Here is a 16,528-nt window from a genome sequence, read left to right as displayed (position 1 = left end):
ACCACTGCCTGCAACCACCACCACGACCACAACCGCCACTGCTACCACCACCCGCAACTACCACCACCACCACCCGCAACTACCACCACCACCACCCGCAACTACCACCACCCGCAACCACCACCTGCAACCACCACCACCACCACCACCACCACTTCCACCACCACCTGCAACCACCACCACCTCCTCCTCCCGCTCTTCATCATCATCATCATCATCATCATCCCCGTCGTCATCACCACCTGCAATATATGATTGATGTTATTTTGTTTCTCTTCAGACGGATGAAGCTAGTGCATCGTTGATAATAAAGGCTACCAGTAAGAAATCACCCAGGTAAGTAAGCAGCAGCAGCAGCCAGAGTGACCCAGATTACTTCACCCAGAAATAATTAGAAAATTAAGGGGGTAAACAAAAAATACATAAAAATGGGACAAAATGAACAAGAAACCACAAAGATATCTGGTGAATCAATATTTTATAATTTATTAATATATTTAAATATATTTAAATATTTAGTTAAATAATTCTAAATGTGTATTCCTTTAAGCTACACAAGATTGGTAAACAAAACATCTAAAACAAATGATGTGTGTCTGTGTGTGTGTGTGTGTATGCACGCACATGCATACGTGTGTGTTATACATACATATATGTATACATATGTACATTATATGTGTGTGTGTGCATGATACATACATACATATATATATATGTATACATACATACATTATATATATACATGTTTGTGTGTGTGTGTGTGTGTGCTTGAAACATATATATATGTATAAATACATACATTATATATATGTATATGTGGAGGTGCAATGGCTCAGTGGTTAGGGCAGCGGACTCGCGGTCGGAGGATCATGGTTTCGATTCTCAGACCGGGCGTTGTGTATGTTTATTGAGCGAAAACACCTAAAGCTCCACGAGACTCCAACAGGGGGTGGTGGAAACCCCTGTTGTACTCTTTCACCCCAACTTTCTCTCACTCTTTCTTCCTGTTTCTTGCGTAATGCTGCAATGGACTAGCGTCCTGTTCAGCTGCGGGGGAACACATACGCCATAGAAACCAGGAAACCGGGCCCCTGAGCCTGGCTAGGCTTTAAAAGGGTGCATAAATAAATAAAAAAATATATATGTATATATATATATATATATATATATATATATATATATATATATATATATATATATACATGTGTCTATGTGTGTGTGTGTGCATGATACATATATACATATATGTATACATACATTATATATATATGTATGCATACATTGTATATATGTATGTGTGTGTGTATGCATGCATATATACATTCATAGCTATATATGTATCAGATACTGGGCTTCACAGAGGAGATGACAAGGGACCAAGAATTCTGGTGGTTTGCTGTACTTGATAAGTACGTCAAGCTAAGGCAAATTGTGTCTGTCCATGTATACAGGTATGTCCTCTACGTCCCTCTCTCATACAAGAGATCCTAGTCTCGCAGGCTCATGGGTGCTGGTGTCACATACAATGCACCCACGCCAGTGCCTTGTAAAAGCCCTTGTGCTGTTGTCACGTAAAAGTTCCCAGTACACTCTGTAAAATAGCTGGCATTAAGAAGTGCATCCAGCCGTAGAAACTATGCCAAAGTGAAGGCGGCGAGCTGGCAGAAACGTTAGCATGCTGGACGAAATGCTTAGCGGTATTTCATCTGCCGTTACGTTCTGAGTTCAAATTCTGCCGAGGTCGACTTTACCTTTCATCGATAAATTAAGTACCAGTTATGCACTGGGGTCGATGTAATCGGCTTAACCTCTTTGTCTGTCCTTGTTTGCTCCCTCTATGTTTAGCCTCTTGTGGGCAATAAAGAAATAAGAAACTATGCCAAAATAGGCTATGGAACCTGGTGTAGCTCCCCAGCTGGCCAACTCCTGGCAAACCATCCAACTCATGCCAGCATGGAGAACAGATGTTAAATGATGATGATATATGCATGGATACGTACACACACACAAACACACACACACACACAGAGGCTAGGCTGCTTGCTTAAGAAGGTTGCTTCCCAACCACATGTTTTCAGATTCAGTCCCACTGCTGGGCACCTTTGGCAAATGTCTTCTACAACAGCTCCAGGCTTATCAAAGCCTTATGAGTGGATTTGGTAGATGGAAGTTGAAAGAAGCTCATCGTATGTATATATGTGCTTATACATGTGTGTGTGTGTGTATGCATGTGTGCATGCATGAGTGTGCGTATGTATTTTTGTGTTGTCTATTCTTGACATATGTATGTGTGTGTATCTATGTTTGTGTGTCTGTGTTTGTCCCCACAACATTGCTTGACAACCAATAGTGGTGTGTTTACATCCCTGTAACTTAGCGGTTCAGCAAAAGAGACCGATAGAATAAGTACTAGGCTTACAAAGAATAAGCCCTGGGGTTGATTTGCTCCACTAAAGGCGGTGCTCCAGCATGGCCACAGTCAAATGACTGAAACAAGTAAAAGAGTAAGAGTAAAGAGTATATATGTATATATATATATATATATATATATATATATATATATATATATATATATATATATATATATATACATATATATATATATATTTCATGACAGGATAGACCTCAATGAAGTGCAATTGAATTTTGTGTTTGGAAGAGGTTCCTAGTGAAGCAATTGCAGGAGAAATAATTGGTTAGGAGTAAACCATTATTCCTGGCCTTTGTTGACCAGAGAAGGCTTTTGAACAGGGTACCACACAAAGTCATCTGGTGTTTATTAAGGAAACTAACCATTGATGAATATCAAGTGAGTCTGTATAAGCCATGTATAAAAACACATTAAATAATGTGAGTCAACTAGCACTACGCAGAGGAATTTCGCATGAGGGTTGGAGTCCATCAAGGTTCAGTTCTCAGACCCTTCCTAATCATCATAGCCCTACAGGCCATCACATTGGAGTTTAAGACTGGCGATTCATGGGAGCTTCTATATGCTGATGATATAGTTCTCATTGAGGAATTAGAGAGAAAATTCTAGGCTTAGAAGCTAAACCTAAGATCGAAAGATTTGAAGGTAAACCTAGAAAAGACAAAGGTTTTAGTGAGTAGGAAAGAAGACAAGAGCCTGGTACCTTCAGGGAAATGATCTTGCTCAATATACAGAAAAAGAAGAAGTATGAACTCCTTACACTGTACCCAAAGTAAGCTAAGGACAAAAAGGGATGTAGTAGAATCATATGCAAACTAGCAGAGAACATGAACTTTGAATATGATAGATGCACTTGAACAGTACGTTGTATGAACACACTTGAAATAGACTCCTTGAATGCCTGGACAGCTTGCTAGAAGTACATGATAGCTTTTGCTAGCTAGGAGATGTCATCAGCAAGGGAGTTAATTACTCTGAAAGTATAGTAGTCAGAGTAAGTGTGGGTCGGAGAAAGTTCAGAGAGCTACTACTGCTGTTGTTGACAAGTTTTATCCCATATAGTGTGATATATGTTAGAACTGCAATGCCGCATGGTAGTGAGACGTAGGCTTAGATGTAGAAGACATGAGAAAACTGGAAAGAAATGAAGTGAGCATGCACCATTGGATGTGCAATGAAAATGTGCATGAGAGACATAGTATAAATGTACTGAGAGAAGAATTGAGCATATGAGGAATCAGAGGTTGTGTGCAAGGAAGAAAACTGCTGGTATGGACATGTGATGTATATGAAGGAGGGCAGCTGTATGTATATGCATGTGTGTGTGTGCATATATGTGTGTGTGCATATATGTGTGTGTGCATATATGTGTGTGTGTGTGTATTTATTATCCAAATCTTACCAATCGATTTTGCACTCGGAATACAATGGAGTGTTAGGTAATAATCCAATTATATAACCTAATGCTCATCAGAGTTAGCCGATATGGAAAGGAATATGGTGACTGCTCTATTGTCTCTCTATTATGTGTGAATATATATATCATCATCATCATCGTCGTTTAACGTCTGCTTTCCATGCTAGCATGGGTTGGACGATTTGACTGAGGACTGGTGAACCAGATGGCTACACCAGGCTCCAATCTGATTTGGCAGAGTTTCTACAGCTGGATGCCCTTCCTAACACCAACCACTCCGAGACTGTAGTGGGTGCTTTTACATGCCAAACACATCATCATCATCATTTTCATTATCATTTCATGTTCATGTTCCATGTTGGCATGGATTGGATGTTTTGACAAGATCTGATGAGTCTGTGGACCACATTGTACTTCAGTGTCTGCTTCAGTATAGTCTCTCTCTCTACTTGGATGCCCTTCCTAATGCCAACTACTTTTCAGTGAGTACTAGGTGCTTTTTTTCATGCCACCTTCATTATTGAGGTCACAAGGCTGTAAACCCTGTGGAAGGTGTGGAAGTCAACTTCAGAATTGGAAATTTGGTAATAAGGGTTTAAACTATGTAAAGATGGGGCAGGTTCTTGTAGAAGATCTGCAGGGCTACTCACATTTAGCAGGAGGAGGGGAGAGAGAGAAAAGAGAAAGTGATTAGTAGGAGGTGCAAAGAGATAATAATGGTGATGAGGTACATAGGTGCCCCTACAAGGCACAAGATGAGTAGAAGTGGGTGGATGGCTGGGTGGTTTGAAAGATTGTATGAGAAGGAAATGAGGGGATGGGGAAGTAGACTGCAAGAATGGGTAGAGTTGAAGGGTGGATGAACAATGAGTCATGAGTTGGGGAAGATAGAATGATGCAGAAGAGAGTGGTGAGGGAAAACTAATGATGATGATACACTTGACAGTGAGGGACAAGAGAGGGAGATGACATGGTTGGATTGTCTGCAGGAATAGTGTGTGGGATGGGGATGAATCACTGTAATAAGGGTAGAGAGCATAATACATAGCACTTTCAGGACTCAGTTTTTCTGAGGAGGGCAGGTCTTTTCAAGAACCTCATATTACCAAAGATCCTAGTCTTTTGTCATTTCTTCTGTCAATCTCAGGGTCCCAGCTCATCCTTCACCATTTCATCCCATGTCTTCCTGAGTTTCCCTTTCCAGCATGTTCCAGCTACATTAAGCAGTCAGCATTTCTTCATACAGCTGTCCTCATCTATATGCACCACATGTCAATAACAGTGCAATCTTCTTTCTTGAACACAAATCTTATTTTTCATAAGCTCGGTTTTTCTCTCTGCGGTTTTGTATTATGCCTTTCATGCACACTAAAATTGCACATCTAATTGATCACACACACTTCATTTCTATTCAGTCTTCTCGTATCCTTTGCATTCAAGGCCCTTGTTTCACTATCATGCAGCATTGCAGTTCTAACACATATCATACAATTTGCTCTTCACTGTAAGGGTAAACATCTTTGCTATCAGCAGCTATAGCTTGCTCCCTGAACATTCTTCAACTCTTTCTTATTTTGGTTATTATATTTCAGAGCAACCACCTCCCTTCCTAATTACATCTTCTTGGTAACAAAAGCTATCAAGTACTTCTCTTAAGTCATCTGGGTATGTAAGAGAGACTATTTCTGATGTGTTCCTAAAATACTTCTAGCTGACAAGACACAGAAATTCTTGGACACCTGTGTCCCCGAATCCCTTGTGCTAATGAACACACAGTCATCATAAATGTTAGAATTCACAGTCATCATGTATGTGACTTTGGCAATATGTAGTCCTGTATTATCATGGCAGAGCACCACCCCTTTATGACTGACCAATGATGCATGCATTTTCTGTAAATTTTTATGCCATTTTCAGAGCAGTTTTGTTTCGTTTAACACTCCATGATAGACTTCACCCTTCAAGTCCCTTCAAACAAAAAGCATAACTTATTTTTAGATATAGTCCTGGTTTGGGAATGGATTCTCCTTTTTCATTGGATGCTAGCCATTGTGGTTTTAAATGGATATGATTATAAAGAACACACTTTTCATCATTTGTGATGATTCTACTCAGGAAAGTCTCTGTAGTAAGTCTACTCTTCAATGATAAGAAGAGGGCAACTCTTTGATTAATCTGAGAAGGAATCATATGATGTGGGACCGACTGACCAAATTTAGACACTTTTCCTTGTCCATGAAGGTGTTTTATGATTAAGATATGACTTGAGTTAAACTGTTTTGCCAATTCCTATACAGTTTGCTTTGGATGTTTGTCAACTACAATTTTAGAAGCACAATACTAACAGAACTCGGTCATCCAGATTGAGAAAACTCTGTGAGAGAAAAATTTCCTGAGCAAAACTCAAAACTGGCCAGCCATCATTGGTATGTCCAAACACTTAAAGCTGTATTTCCATAGACAGAACAAATATACAGTAATAGTCTTATTGTATACAGTACTTGGATGCACTACAATGTTACTTGCCATTTCCACTGTTGACGTGTTTCTTTTGAATTCATGCAGCATGCAGTGTCTCATATGGATCTGATCTAAACTCATTTTAAATGATAAAATTAATACAAATTTAACCACTATGATATAAAGTAATATGCAAAGAAAGAACAAAAAAAAAACAAACACATTAGAATGTAAAGATTAATGCTTATTTTATTCTGAGTACTGAGAAAGTACCCATCAATGAGGTCTTGTGAAAAATGTGACAAAACTTTTTTTCCAATTTGTGTGTGAATATAATGAATATTATATTGCCAAAGTCACACAGTAAAAGGTTATAGCACTAAAAATGGAAGTTTTACCTCTTTATTCTTACTTGCTTGTCCTTTCTCCATCTGACTATCATCTGTTCAGATTATTGCAACATTATTTAGAGGGAAAACACTTCATAAATTGTGAAGAGGTTAAAACTGACCTTGCATTTCTTTGCTTTGAAACCTAAAATATTTTAACAACCAAGGAACCAAGGATTCAACAATTAGCTAAATAGACGGGATTTTGTTATAAATAATGAGGTGAAATATTATCTTGATTAAATATATCAATTAAGATGAAAAATGTGTTTGATTCTTTCCTATCTTGAAATGCAGCAGGGCTTTCTTTCCAAACTAATATATCATCATGGGATACCAGACAAAAATGTACCACAGTTGGCAGGTACCATTTATATATATATCATTATCATCATCATCATTGTTGTTTTACATCAACTTTACATAGTAGGATAGGTTTGATGGGTTGTCACAGCCAAATAAGATCCTTTCTGAGTCATATGGACACAGAAGGCTGGTTTCTGTGGCACAGATATCTTCCTCCTGGATGGGACACTAGTCTGTTATATTTGCCAGCTGAATGAGCTGGAGCAATGTGAAATGCAGTATTTAGCTCAAGAACATAATGCATCACCCAGTCCAGGGATCAAAACCACAACTTTACGATCATGAGTCCAACACCCTAACCAATAAGCCACATGCTTCCACAGTCAGAGTCTGCACATATTCAGGAACTCTGCTTATCAAGATGGATTGAAGACTTCATCTCACCCATGTTTCATTTCTAAACACCAGCCACTTTACAGAATGTGTCAGGTGCTTTTTCATGATATCAGTACCATAGAGGTATCATGTCTTGGATGAACTATAGAGCTCTCACAGCCTCATACTTTACAGAGTGTACTGAGTATGTTTTTCATGAAGAAACCATCATTAAGAAAATAATGCTGCAGTTATACTCATCTATGGTCATACCAAACAGCTATCTACACCCATGAAACCTGGAAGAAGGCAGTGTAGATCCATCACTTGCTGGATGCATTCCATCGATGCTGCCTATGTTTTATCCTGGGATTCTCTTACCAAGACAGTTTCAGAAACAATGAGGTGATGAGAAGAGCTGGCATGAGAAGTTTGCAAGACATGGTGACCAAGTGGTATATTGTAGTTTACTGCCATGTAGTTTTGATTACTGCAGGAGAGATATGCTACCATTATGATAAAGTGGATGCCGGAAGGAAGAAAAAGAAGACATGGTGTTGTATGTTCCAGAATAAAATGATAGCAATGGGAATCAGCCTGAGTACAATTAAGAGAAAAGCAAACCACTGGGATGCTTGGAGAAGGCTCGTTGCCCATAACACTGGAGGATCTAAGAGCCAACACACACACACACACACACACACACACACACACACACACACACACACACACACACACACCAACATATTAGTACAGTGAACTTTCTCACTCACTCTGTTTTTCTCTCTATTTACCAATAAATCAATCAATCATCAATCAATCAGTCACAATAATTCGGTTTGTATTTATTCCTTCTAGTTTTGATAGTTGATTTTGACAAGTAAAATATATTTCTTATCAACAAATGCAGCTTGATGGTGCAGCTGCTTGACTGAATTTTAATCAGGATATTTTACATCCCAATACCTCTTCATTCTTTTCATATACTCAATCAAAGAAAACTTCCTTAAGCCTTTTTGTACTATTGATATACTATTTAATTTAATTCAGTAGTCCACTGGTATTTCTGCTGACAGCTCCACAACTTGCAATAGCTAACCCCTGTTTCACGTTTTGCCATGGTTACTATTACAGTCTTCTGCGAACAGGTTCTTCTTTGCATCTATCCAAAGAAGATCGCCATTCTTTTCTTTAACCCTTTAGCATTCAAATTGGCCATAACCAGCCAAAATATTCTACCTGTTTTATATTCAAAATGGTCAGATCATCCCCCTCACACCAACCCTACATTGTCATTCTGAAAATTAACTGTTACCTCATACAAACTCTCAAAGTTACAAAATAATGCATGTTTAATTCAAAACAATGTGAATAAATAAGCTTTTGACAAAATAACGTGAACGCTAAAGGGTTAATCAAAAGTTTAGAGGTTAGTATCCATCACATGAAAGGATAAACAGTCTCCTATGCCAACATGAGCTTAATCCTTTTGCCCTCTATGGAGCATAGGCCACCAATGACTTTTCTATACAATTCTTGAGTCTGGGCTGTTCTTTTTTGTGGGGTTTTCCGGTTTTTTAAATTTTTATTGAATTGTCATCAACTCTTCAGTAACTTTGCTTTTTTCTAGGTTGGGATGTTGACCCCACACAAACCGTTTTTATGTCTGGGAAGAAGTGGTCCATATTAGTTTGGCCCCCATTCTTTGACCTATCCAGCATGGGAGGCTGTACTAGGAGCTTGTGTTCCACTAGCAATAACTAGCTCACAGGATCATTGAGCTATACAAACCAACACACCACAATCAAGGTTGTACATCATAGGGGCCCTATCTGACATGACTAACTCAGTGGTGGGTATGTATGCCGCTGACCCAGTTATAGCCTTGAGTGGTGCCTTCTGTAGCATGTCTGTTGTGCATAGCCTTCCTCATCCACTGGTTCAGGCATTGAGAATTGTTGTAAGCATCATCCACTTGTTTCACTGTTGGGGGTCTTTGGGGGTTGGTTGCACTTAGTCTGGGTTCTCTCTCTTTGACCACATCACCAAGGATAGTCCTACAAGGAGTTTAGGACTCTCAACAGCATCGCTCTCAGAGTCATCGGTCCACGTAACCTCCTCCACCACAACTAGAAGCAACCATCCGAGGTGTATGTATATATGTACGTAATTATGTATGTGTATGTATGTATGTATGTATGTACGTTACTTTGAGTCTTACGAAACGTTTTTAGCACTTATATGGAAATAATGCCTATGAACCATGGAAATACAGATAATGTACTTTTTAATGTACTTTTTTAACATAACATGTACATTTTGATATAATACATGAACGGTCATACATCAAACTACTTAGATGTAAGATTACAAGCTCTTGGTTTATATCTGATTATTTTCTTTTCTTTTTTTTTTTTTTTTTTTTTTTAGTTTTGTTTTTGCTATATTTTATATAAATGTTACTCTGCAATATTTGGATTTCACTGAGATTATTTTATTGTGTATGCACATGTTTGATCTTCTCGTTTTGACACACTCTCAAATACTCTCTTTCTCTCTCTGTTTGACTTCCATTTTGTTTCTTTCTTAATCTTTCTCTTTCCTTTTCTCTCAAATACACACACACTCTCTCTCTTCTTCTCACACACACACAAATTTTTCTCATGTATACTCTCTCTCCCCCCCTCTCTTATACACACTGTTTCTCACTCACATATGCTCTCCTCTCACAATCCCCCTTTTCCTCATGCATTCTCTCTTTCAAACATGCATACACATACTCTTTTACTCCTCCCTCTCTCACACATACTCCCTCTCTTTCACACATACTCCCTCTCTTTCTCTCTCTCTCACACACACACACACACATACAAACGCACATATGCACATACACTCACAATCCCTCCATCTCTCATGCATTCTCTCTTTCAAACACGCATACACATACTCTCTTACTCTTCTCTGTCGCACACATATTCTCTCTCTCACACACACACGCACACATTCTCTCACACTCTTTCACACACACACCCTCTCATTGTCACACACATACACACCACTCTCTTACATACATACACACATTCACCCTCTTTCACGCACACATACACACATTCTTTCAGACATGCACACACATACATATTTCCAATTTCAAAATTTGAAAAAATCCAAAGTAGACTTTTATTATTGTTGTTTGCACATATTTGTTCTCTTCTTTCTTCATTTTTTTCTCTTTCTTTCTCTCTTTCTCTTTCTTTCTTTCTTTCTTTCTCTCTCATTCTTTATTTCTATCTTCTTTCTTTCTCTTTCCTGCTCTCTCTCTTCTCATCTCTTTCCCTCTCTCTTTCTCATTCCTCTCTCTCTCTTTCCCTCTCTCTTTCTCATTCCTCTCTCTCTCTTTCCCTCTCTCTTTCCCTCTCTCTTTCCCTCTCTCTTTCCCTCTCTCCCTCTATTTACCTACCTATCTGTCTATGTCCATCTCTCTCTTTTTATCTTTTCCCTCTCTCTCCTTTCCTCTAATTCCCCCTCTCTCTCTCTCTCTCTCTCTCTCTCTCTCTCTCTCTCCTATCTATCTACCTATCTGCCTGTCTGTGTCTATCTCTCTCTCTCTCTGTCTCTCTGCTTCAGCCTGAGAGTATTCCACACCTCCTCTATGCATTCTGTCGCTGCTTCATATACAGAGGAAACAGCAGTAACGCCTCAATCTGTCCAAAATCTCAGGTATGGTTACCAACGTACTGATGGAATGGCTAAACATACAAACACCTATACCCTACATACACGCACACACACATAAATACACCTATACTTATACATACATATATACATACATAATGCATACGTGCACATACCACTACACAAACACACACACACACACACACATGTGCATACATACACTTACTTACACACACACACATATAATACAGACACATTGTCACATATACACACCTACACACACACATGTAAGAGAGACTATTTCTGATGTGTTCCTATGTACTTCTAGCTGACAGGACACTGAAATTCTTGGACACCTGTGTCCCCGAATCCCTTGTGCTAATGAACACACAGTCATCATAAATGTGACTTTGGCAATATGTGGTCTTGCATTATCATGTCAGAGCACCAAGCCATTATGATTGACCAATGGTGCATGCATTTTCTGTAAAATTTTATGCCATGCTTCCAGCTGACAATAATACTTCATTAGCACAGGATCCCTTGTGCCAATGAACACACAGTCACCATGAAAGCGAGAAGGTCTTCTTCTGTGACATACACAACGGTGACTAGCACGTTTGCATTTGAACCTGCTGGAACAACGCATTAAGAATAAATATGCAAACCATTGTTTCAGATCTCACTGGACACAATGCAAACAACGATTTCACACACACACACACACACACACACACACACACACACACCTACTCATCACACATATACGTACATCAATCTCTAATTCTTAAGTTTAATTTTTTTTTTCCACAGTCACCATGTTTATAAGGCCATACTGGAGTACTGCTTTTATATGCATGACACAACTCGATGTATTTTTGCATCTACCTCTTATTTTAGAGACGGTGTTTTTTGATTTCATATATTAAAAAAGTGTGTGTGGGTATGTAGAGGTTTTCTGTTCTTTTCTTACTTTTATTCTTGTTTTATTGTTTTTTCTTTTATTGTTTTGTTTCATGAATGTTGATCATGTTGGTCTTTATCTTGTTAGCTGTTGTAGTTTGTTTTTGTACATTTTGTTATAGTTGTCGTAGTTGTTTTAGTGGTTGTTGTAACAATTACAGTTGTTGTAATATATATGTATATATATATGCATATATATAAATATTCTATAATTATGAACATAATTATAATTAGGGGTCAGCTAATTGCTTCACCACATATACCAAATTTAGAAATAAGAGTTAAAAATTCCTTTTCTACTACTGTAAGAATCTTCATGACAGTAACACACTTTTTTTACGTAGGCAAAGAGAAAAACAATAAATCAACATGACTCCGGTTAGCCACAGACACGTTTCGAGATTAAAGTGTTTAATTACTTACTTAATTTGAAATTATACATATATATATATATATATGTACACACACATTCATACATATATATATATATATACACATATATATATATATATATATATATATATATATATATATATATATATATATATATATATAAATCGTAAATGCAAAAAATAAAGACAAAAACACAAAGGATTCTGCGGTACACATGTTTCAAGCTTTTATATCAGTGTATAATTGACAATACAAAGCTATCTTCAGCCGCAAAAGTATTTCTCTCCCAAGAAATTATATCACATCGGCGTTAAAGGAGGAAGAAAGGTGCGATATAAGAGGTGAGGTTCCACCTCTTATATCGCACCTTTCTTCCTCCTTTAACGCCGATGTGATATAATTTCTTGGGAGAGAAATACTTTTGCGGCTGAAGATAGCTTTGTATTGTCAATTATACACTGATATAAAAGCTTGAAACATGTGTACCGCAGAATCCTTTGTGTTTTTGTCTTTATTTTTTGCATTTACGATTTATTCTTTCACCTCAACCACGAGCTGGCATACACAGGTGCTTACAATTGTCAAGTATATATATATATATATATATATATATATATATACACATTCATACATACATATATACACATTCATAAATACATACATATATATATATATATATATATATATATATATATATATATATATATATATATAACTTACTTGGGAATGCATGCGTGGCATTTTATATATATATATACACACATAATACAAATGTGATGAGATTCATTACAGTTGTTTCAGGTGTGTATAGGCTTTAGTAAATACATGAGTGTCTGTACACACTATTGATACACAGGTATGCTGTCCTTGACTCTGCCTTGATGTGTTTGTTATTAAACTACCTCAATTTTATTGGATCCTGAAAATAATTGTGGGTGGGGAGTTTGTCGGGGGTGTAATTCTAATGTCTTTCTTTCATGATATTGGGTGATTGGACAGGATCTGACAAGTCATAGGATTACATTACTCCAACCTCCATTGTCTACTTTGACACCGTTTCTATTGCTGGATACTCTACCTATTGCCATCACAAGTTACTATTTAACTCACAAGACTACTCGACTGAGTGAGAGTATAGTAGCAATGGAGATAGTTTTATGTTAGGTGTTGAGAGTTTAAAGTATACGAGAGGAACAATAACAGGTGTGTTGCTGTTCACCTACATTATATAAGGGCAGGAGGGAGTAATTGGGGTGGAGATGGAAAAAGAGATAAAGATGGTGGTGGTGGGGTGATAGAACATACCCTCAAGGTACAGAAAGAGAATGAATAGATGAGAGGGAGGGGTCAGAAGATCAAGAAGGGTCGATGGGTAAATTTTGCAAGTGTTTGAGAGGACAGTGAGAGCTGGTTAGATGTACGGGTTGAGGTATATGTAGTAAATGGTGAACAAGGGTAGTTTAATTACAGCTTCATATTAATGTAGTTATAAGAATGATGGGATGAGCAATAGGGAGATGAAGGGTTGAGGTGGCTTGACGGACAAATTGGGTGTGGGACCCTGTTGGGTGTATACACATAAACACATTGATTTTAGGATCTCAGTTAAGTAGTGATTGAAAAGTTATCTTGAGCACTGCATATTGCCAATTGTCTTAGTCCTTTGTCATCTCCTCTGTGAGGCTCAACATCCAAAGATCATCCTACACTAATTCACCCCATGTCTTCTTGGGTCTCCCTGTTTAACAAGTTCCATCCACATTAAGCAAATGGCACTTCTTTACTCAGCTATACTCATCCATACACATCATATGTCCATACCAATGCAGTCTTGCTCACTACATTTCATTCTTCTTATGCCTAATTTTTACTCTCAGCATATTTGTTCTCCATCTTTTAATGTACACTGACATTGCACATCTAGCAGTACATTCTTGCTTCGTTTCTTTCTAGTCTTTGCAAGTCCTCTACATTCAGGGAACATTGTCTCAATACCATATAACATTAACGTTCATACATAAGCACCATACAGTCTACTTTCCACCCTGAGAGAGAGAGAGAGAAACCTTTTGTTACCAATAGTTGGTAATAGTTCTCTGAACTTTCTCCACCCAGTTTTTACTCTGGCTACGATACTATTATCCTTCTCCATGGCTACTTAGGTCACCTAGATAGCTGAAGTTATCTACCACTGCTAGAGAACTTGAGTATATATAAAAAAAAATAAATTACATATGTGTTCTTGGAGTTTATTGCTCCAGTGCATTTGTCACAAACAAATTCTACTTTCTCTGTCAACTTGCCTGTGATTGCACTGCATTTCCTCTGTGCCCATCATTTGCACTGCATCTCCTGTGTGCCCATCATTTACACTGGGCACCCCATATAGAATTTCTACCTGCACCTTTTCTATGTATTTAACAGGGCCATTTTCCTGAAGAGAGTAAAGTCTTATTTGTTTTCCTGTTAATCAAAACTTTTGTCTGTAGACTTGATAGAAGAGTGGGTAGGTAGCTGGGGGACTGTCTTCAACACCTGTAAAGAAAAAAGTTTGTGCAAAAGCTAACCAACAGGCAGTAGGCTCTTACCATGCCCAGTTATACAAGTATTTACCATTCAATGAATTACTATTTTTTTCAATCTCCCAAACCACTTGCTATAAGTAAATGAGATTTTGGCAAGGCACACATCCACACATGCACCTACTTAGGACTCTTACTTATCAGATCAAAATAAACTTGCAATTTAAAGCATTGTGTATTAGCACACCAGGCAGTTAGATGAACACAAATAGTGCCTCACACATCCATATTTTAACTGACCATTCAATATACAAAGAGATGGTAGTGTATGTTGAAATAAATCTATTTAGTAGATTTAGGTCATGATAGAATTGTAATTTGGTCTGTAATCTCTCTCTCTCTCTCTTGCTATAGATATATATATATATATATAAATTTATATAAATAAGGATAAGATCGTTATTTAAAATACTGATCATATCAAGTGGTTAGCATGGGAATAAAAACCTCAAAGGTAATAATTATTATTAAAATTGATGTGGTTTTAGAGTCAAGTTTTGACTGCTATATCTAGCATGACGGTATCTTTTAGATACCTTTAATTATATATATATATATATATATATATATAATGAATAGGTGAAGACAAGCTGAATTAATGAGAATTCTAAAGTAAGAAAATTAGAAAGGTGGTATTCACTAAGGAGAATAAAATAATAATGAAATTATTGTATACAGTGCTCAGGTGCACTACAACTTGTCAAAAGTGCATATAAAGCATATGCAGTATTGTACAAATGTCTGGAAAGTGAACAGTGTATGAGTCAGATACATGCTTGCGTGTGCATGGAGAGGAGAAAATCAGGTGTAGTGTTGGCGAATTTCAGGGAGCATGGAAGTTTTGAAGGATGCAGTGCTTCGACAACTAACAACTGATGCCAGCAGTTTGTTCCATACTTCAGCAACTCTTAGTGTAAAAAATATTCCATTACATGCTAGAAGACTATATTTTAGGGATAATTCATTGATTCAGTTCTCACTGTGCCTTGTAGCACTTGAGGTGACAAGATCATCGCACCTTCTAACACTGAAAAGCATCCTTGATGGCTTGTTCCATTGTTAACCTTCTGCTTTTAAGATCTTTTATTATTGTTCTCTGTCACATTTCCTTTGGTCAGCCACATCGTCTTTTCCCTTGTGGAATCCATTGCAAAGTCAAACAATTACATTCCAGAATTGGATAAGAAAGATCAAATAAAGCAATTTAAAAAAATATAAAATACAAAATTCCAAATGATAGAGACTATATTAAATCAAAGATTGGAGACTCTAATTAATTCTTGTCACTTATTAGATGATGTAGTATGGTATAAGTATGTTAATCCTAAAAAGAGGATGTAAAAATTATTTTAAAATTATTTTAAAATTATTCTAAAAATTAAAAAATAAAGAATTAAACAATTTTATTTAAAAAAATATAACTAGAATTAATTAATAATTAAAAAAATATTTCTAAAGATAACTAAATGATTAAAGTACTTAAAAAACTTTTTAGATATAATTAAAAACTAATAAAAAAATAATTAAGATACTTAGAAAT

The 16,528-nt window shown here is 37.1% G+C and overlaps 1 protein-coding gene across 4 annotated transcripts in view; it reads left to right on the top strand.

Moving 5' to 3' along the window:
- LOC106875175 (uncharacterized) overlaps positions 1-16,528 on the top strand; it is a 55,844-nt gene that overhangs the window by 22,518 nt on the left and 16,798 nt on the right. For 3 of the 4 annotated variants that reach the window (XM_014923207.3, XM_014923209.3, XM_014923211.3), the window contains 2 exons: positions 281-336; positions 11,003-11,095. In XM_014923207.3, coding sequence (XP_014778693.1) covers positions 281-336; positions 11,003-11,095 — 149 coding nt within the window. The remainder of the gene's footprint in view (positions 1-280; positions 337-11,002; positions 11,096-16,528) is intronic. The other variant, XM_052976563.2, reaches the window with a different exon arrangement.

This window comes from Octopus bimaculoides, chromosome 24 (assembly GCF_046866305.1).
Source record: "Octopus bimaculoides isolate indiv1 chromosome 24, ASM4686630v1, whole genome shotgun sequence".
Taxonomy (NCBI): Eukaryota; Metazoa; Mollusca; class Cephalopoda; order Octopoda; family Octopodidae; genus Octopus; species Octopus bimaculoides.
The sequence above is the reverse complement of the archived record's forward strand: the minus strand, read 5'-3'. Positions and strand labels throughout refer to the sequence as shown.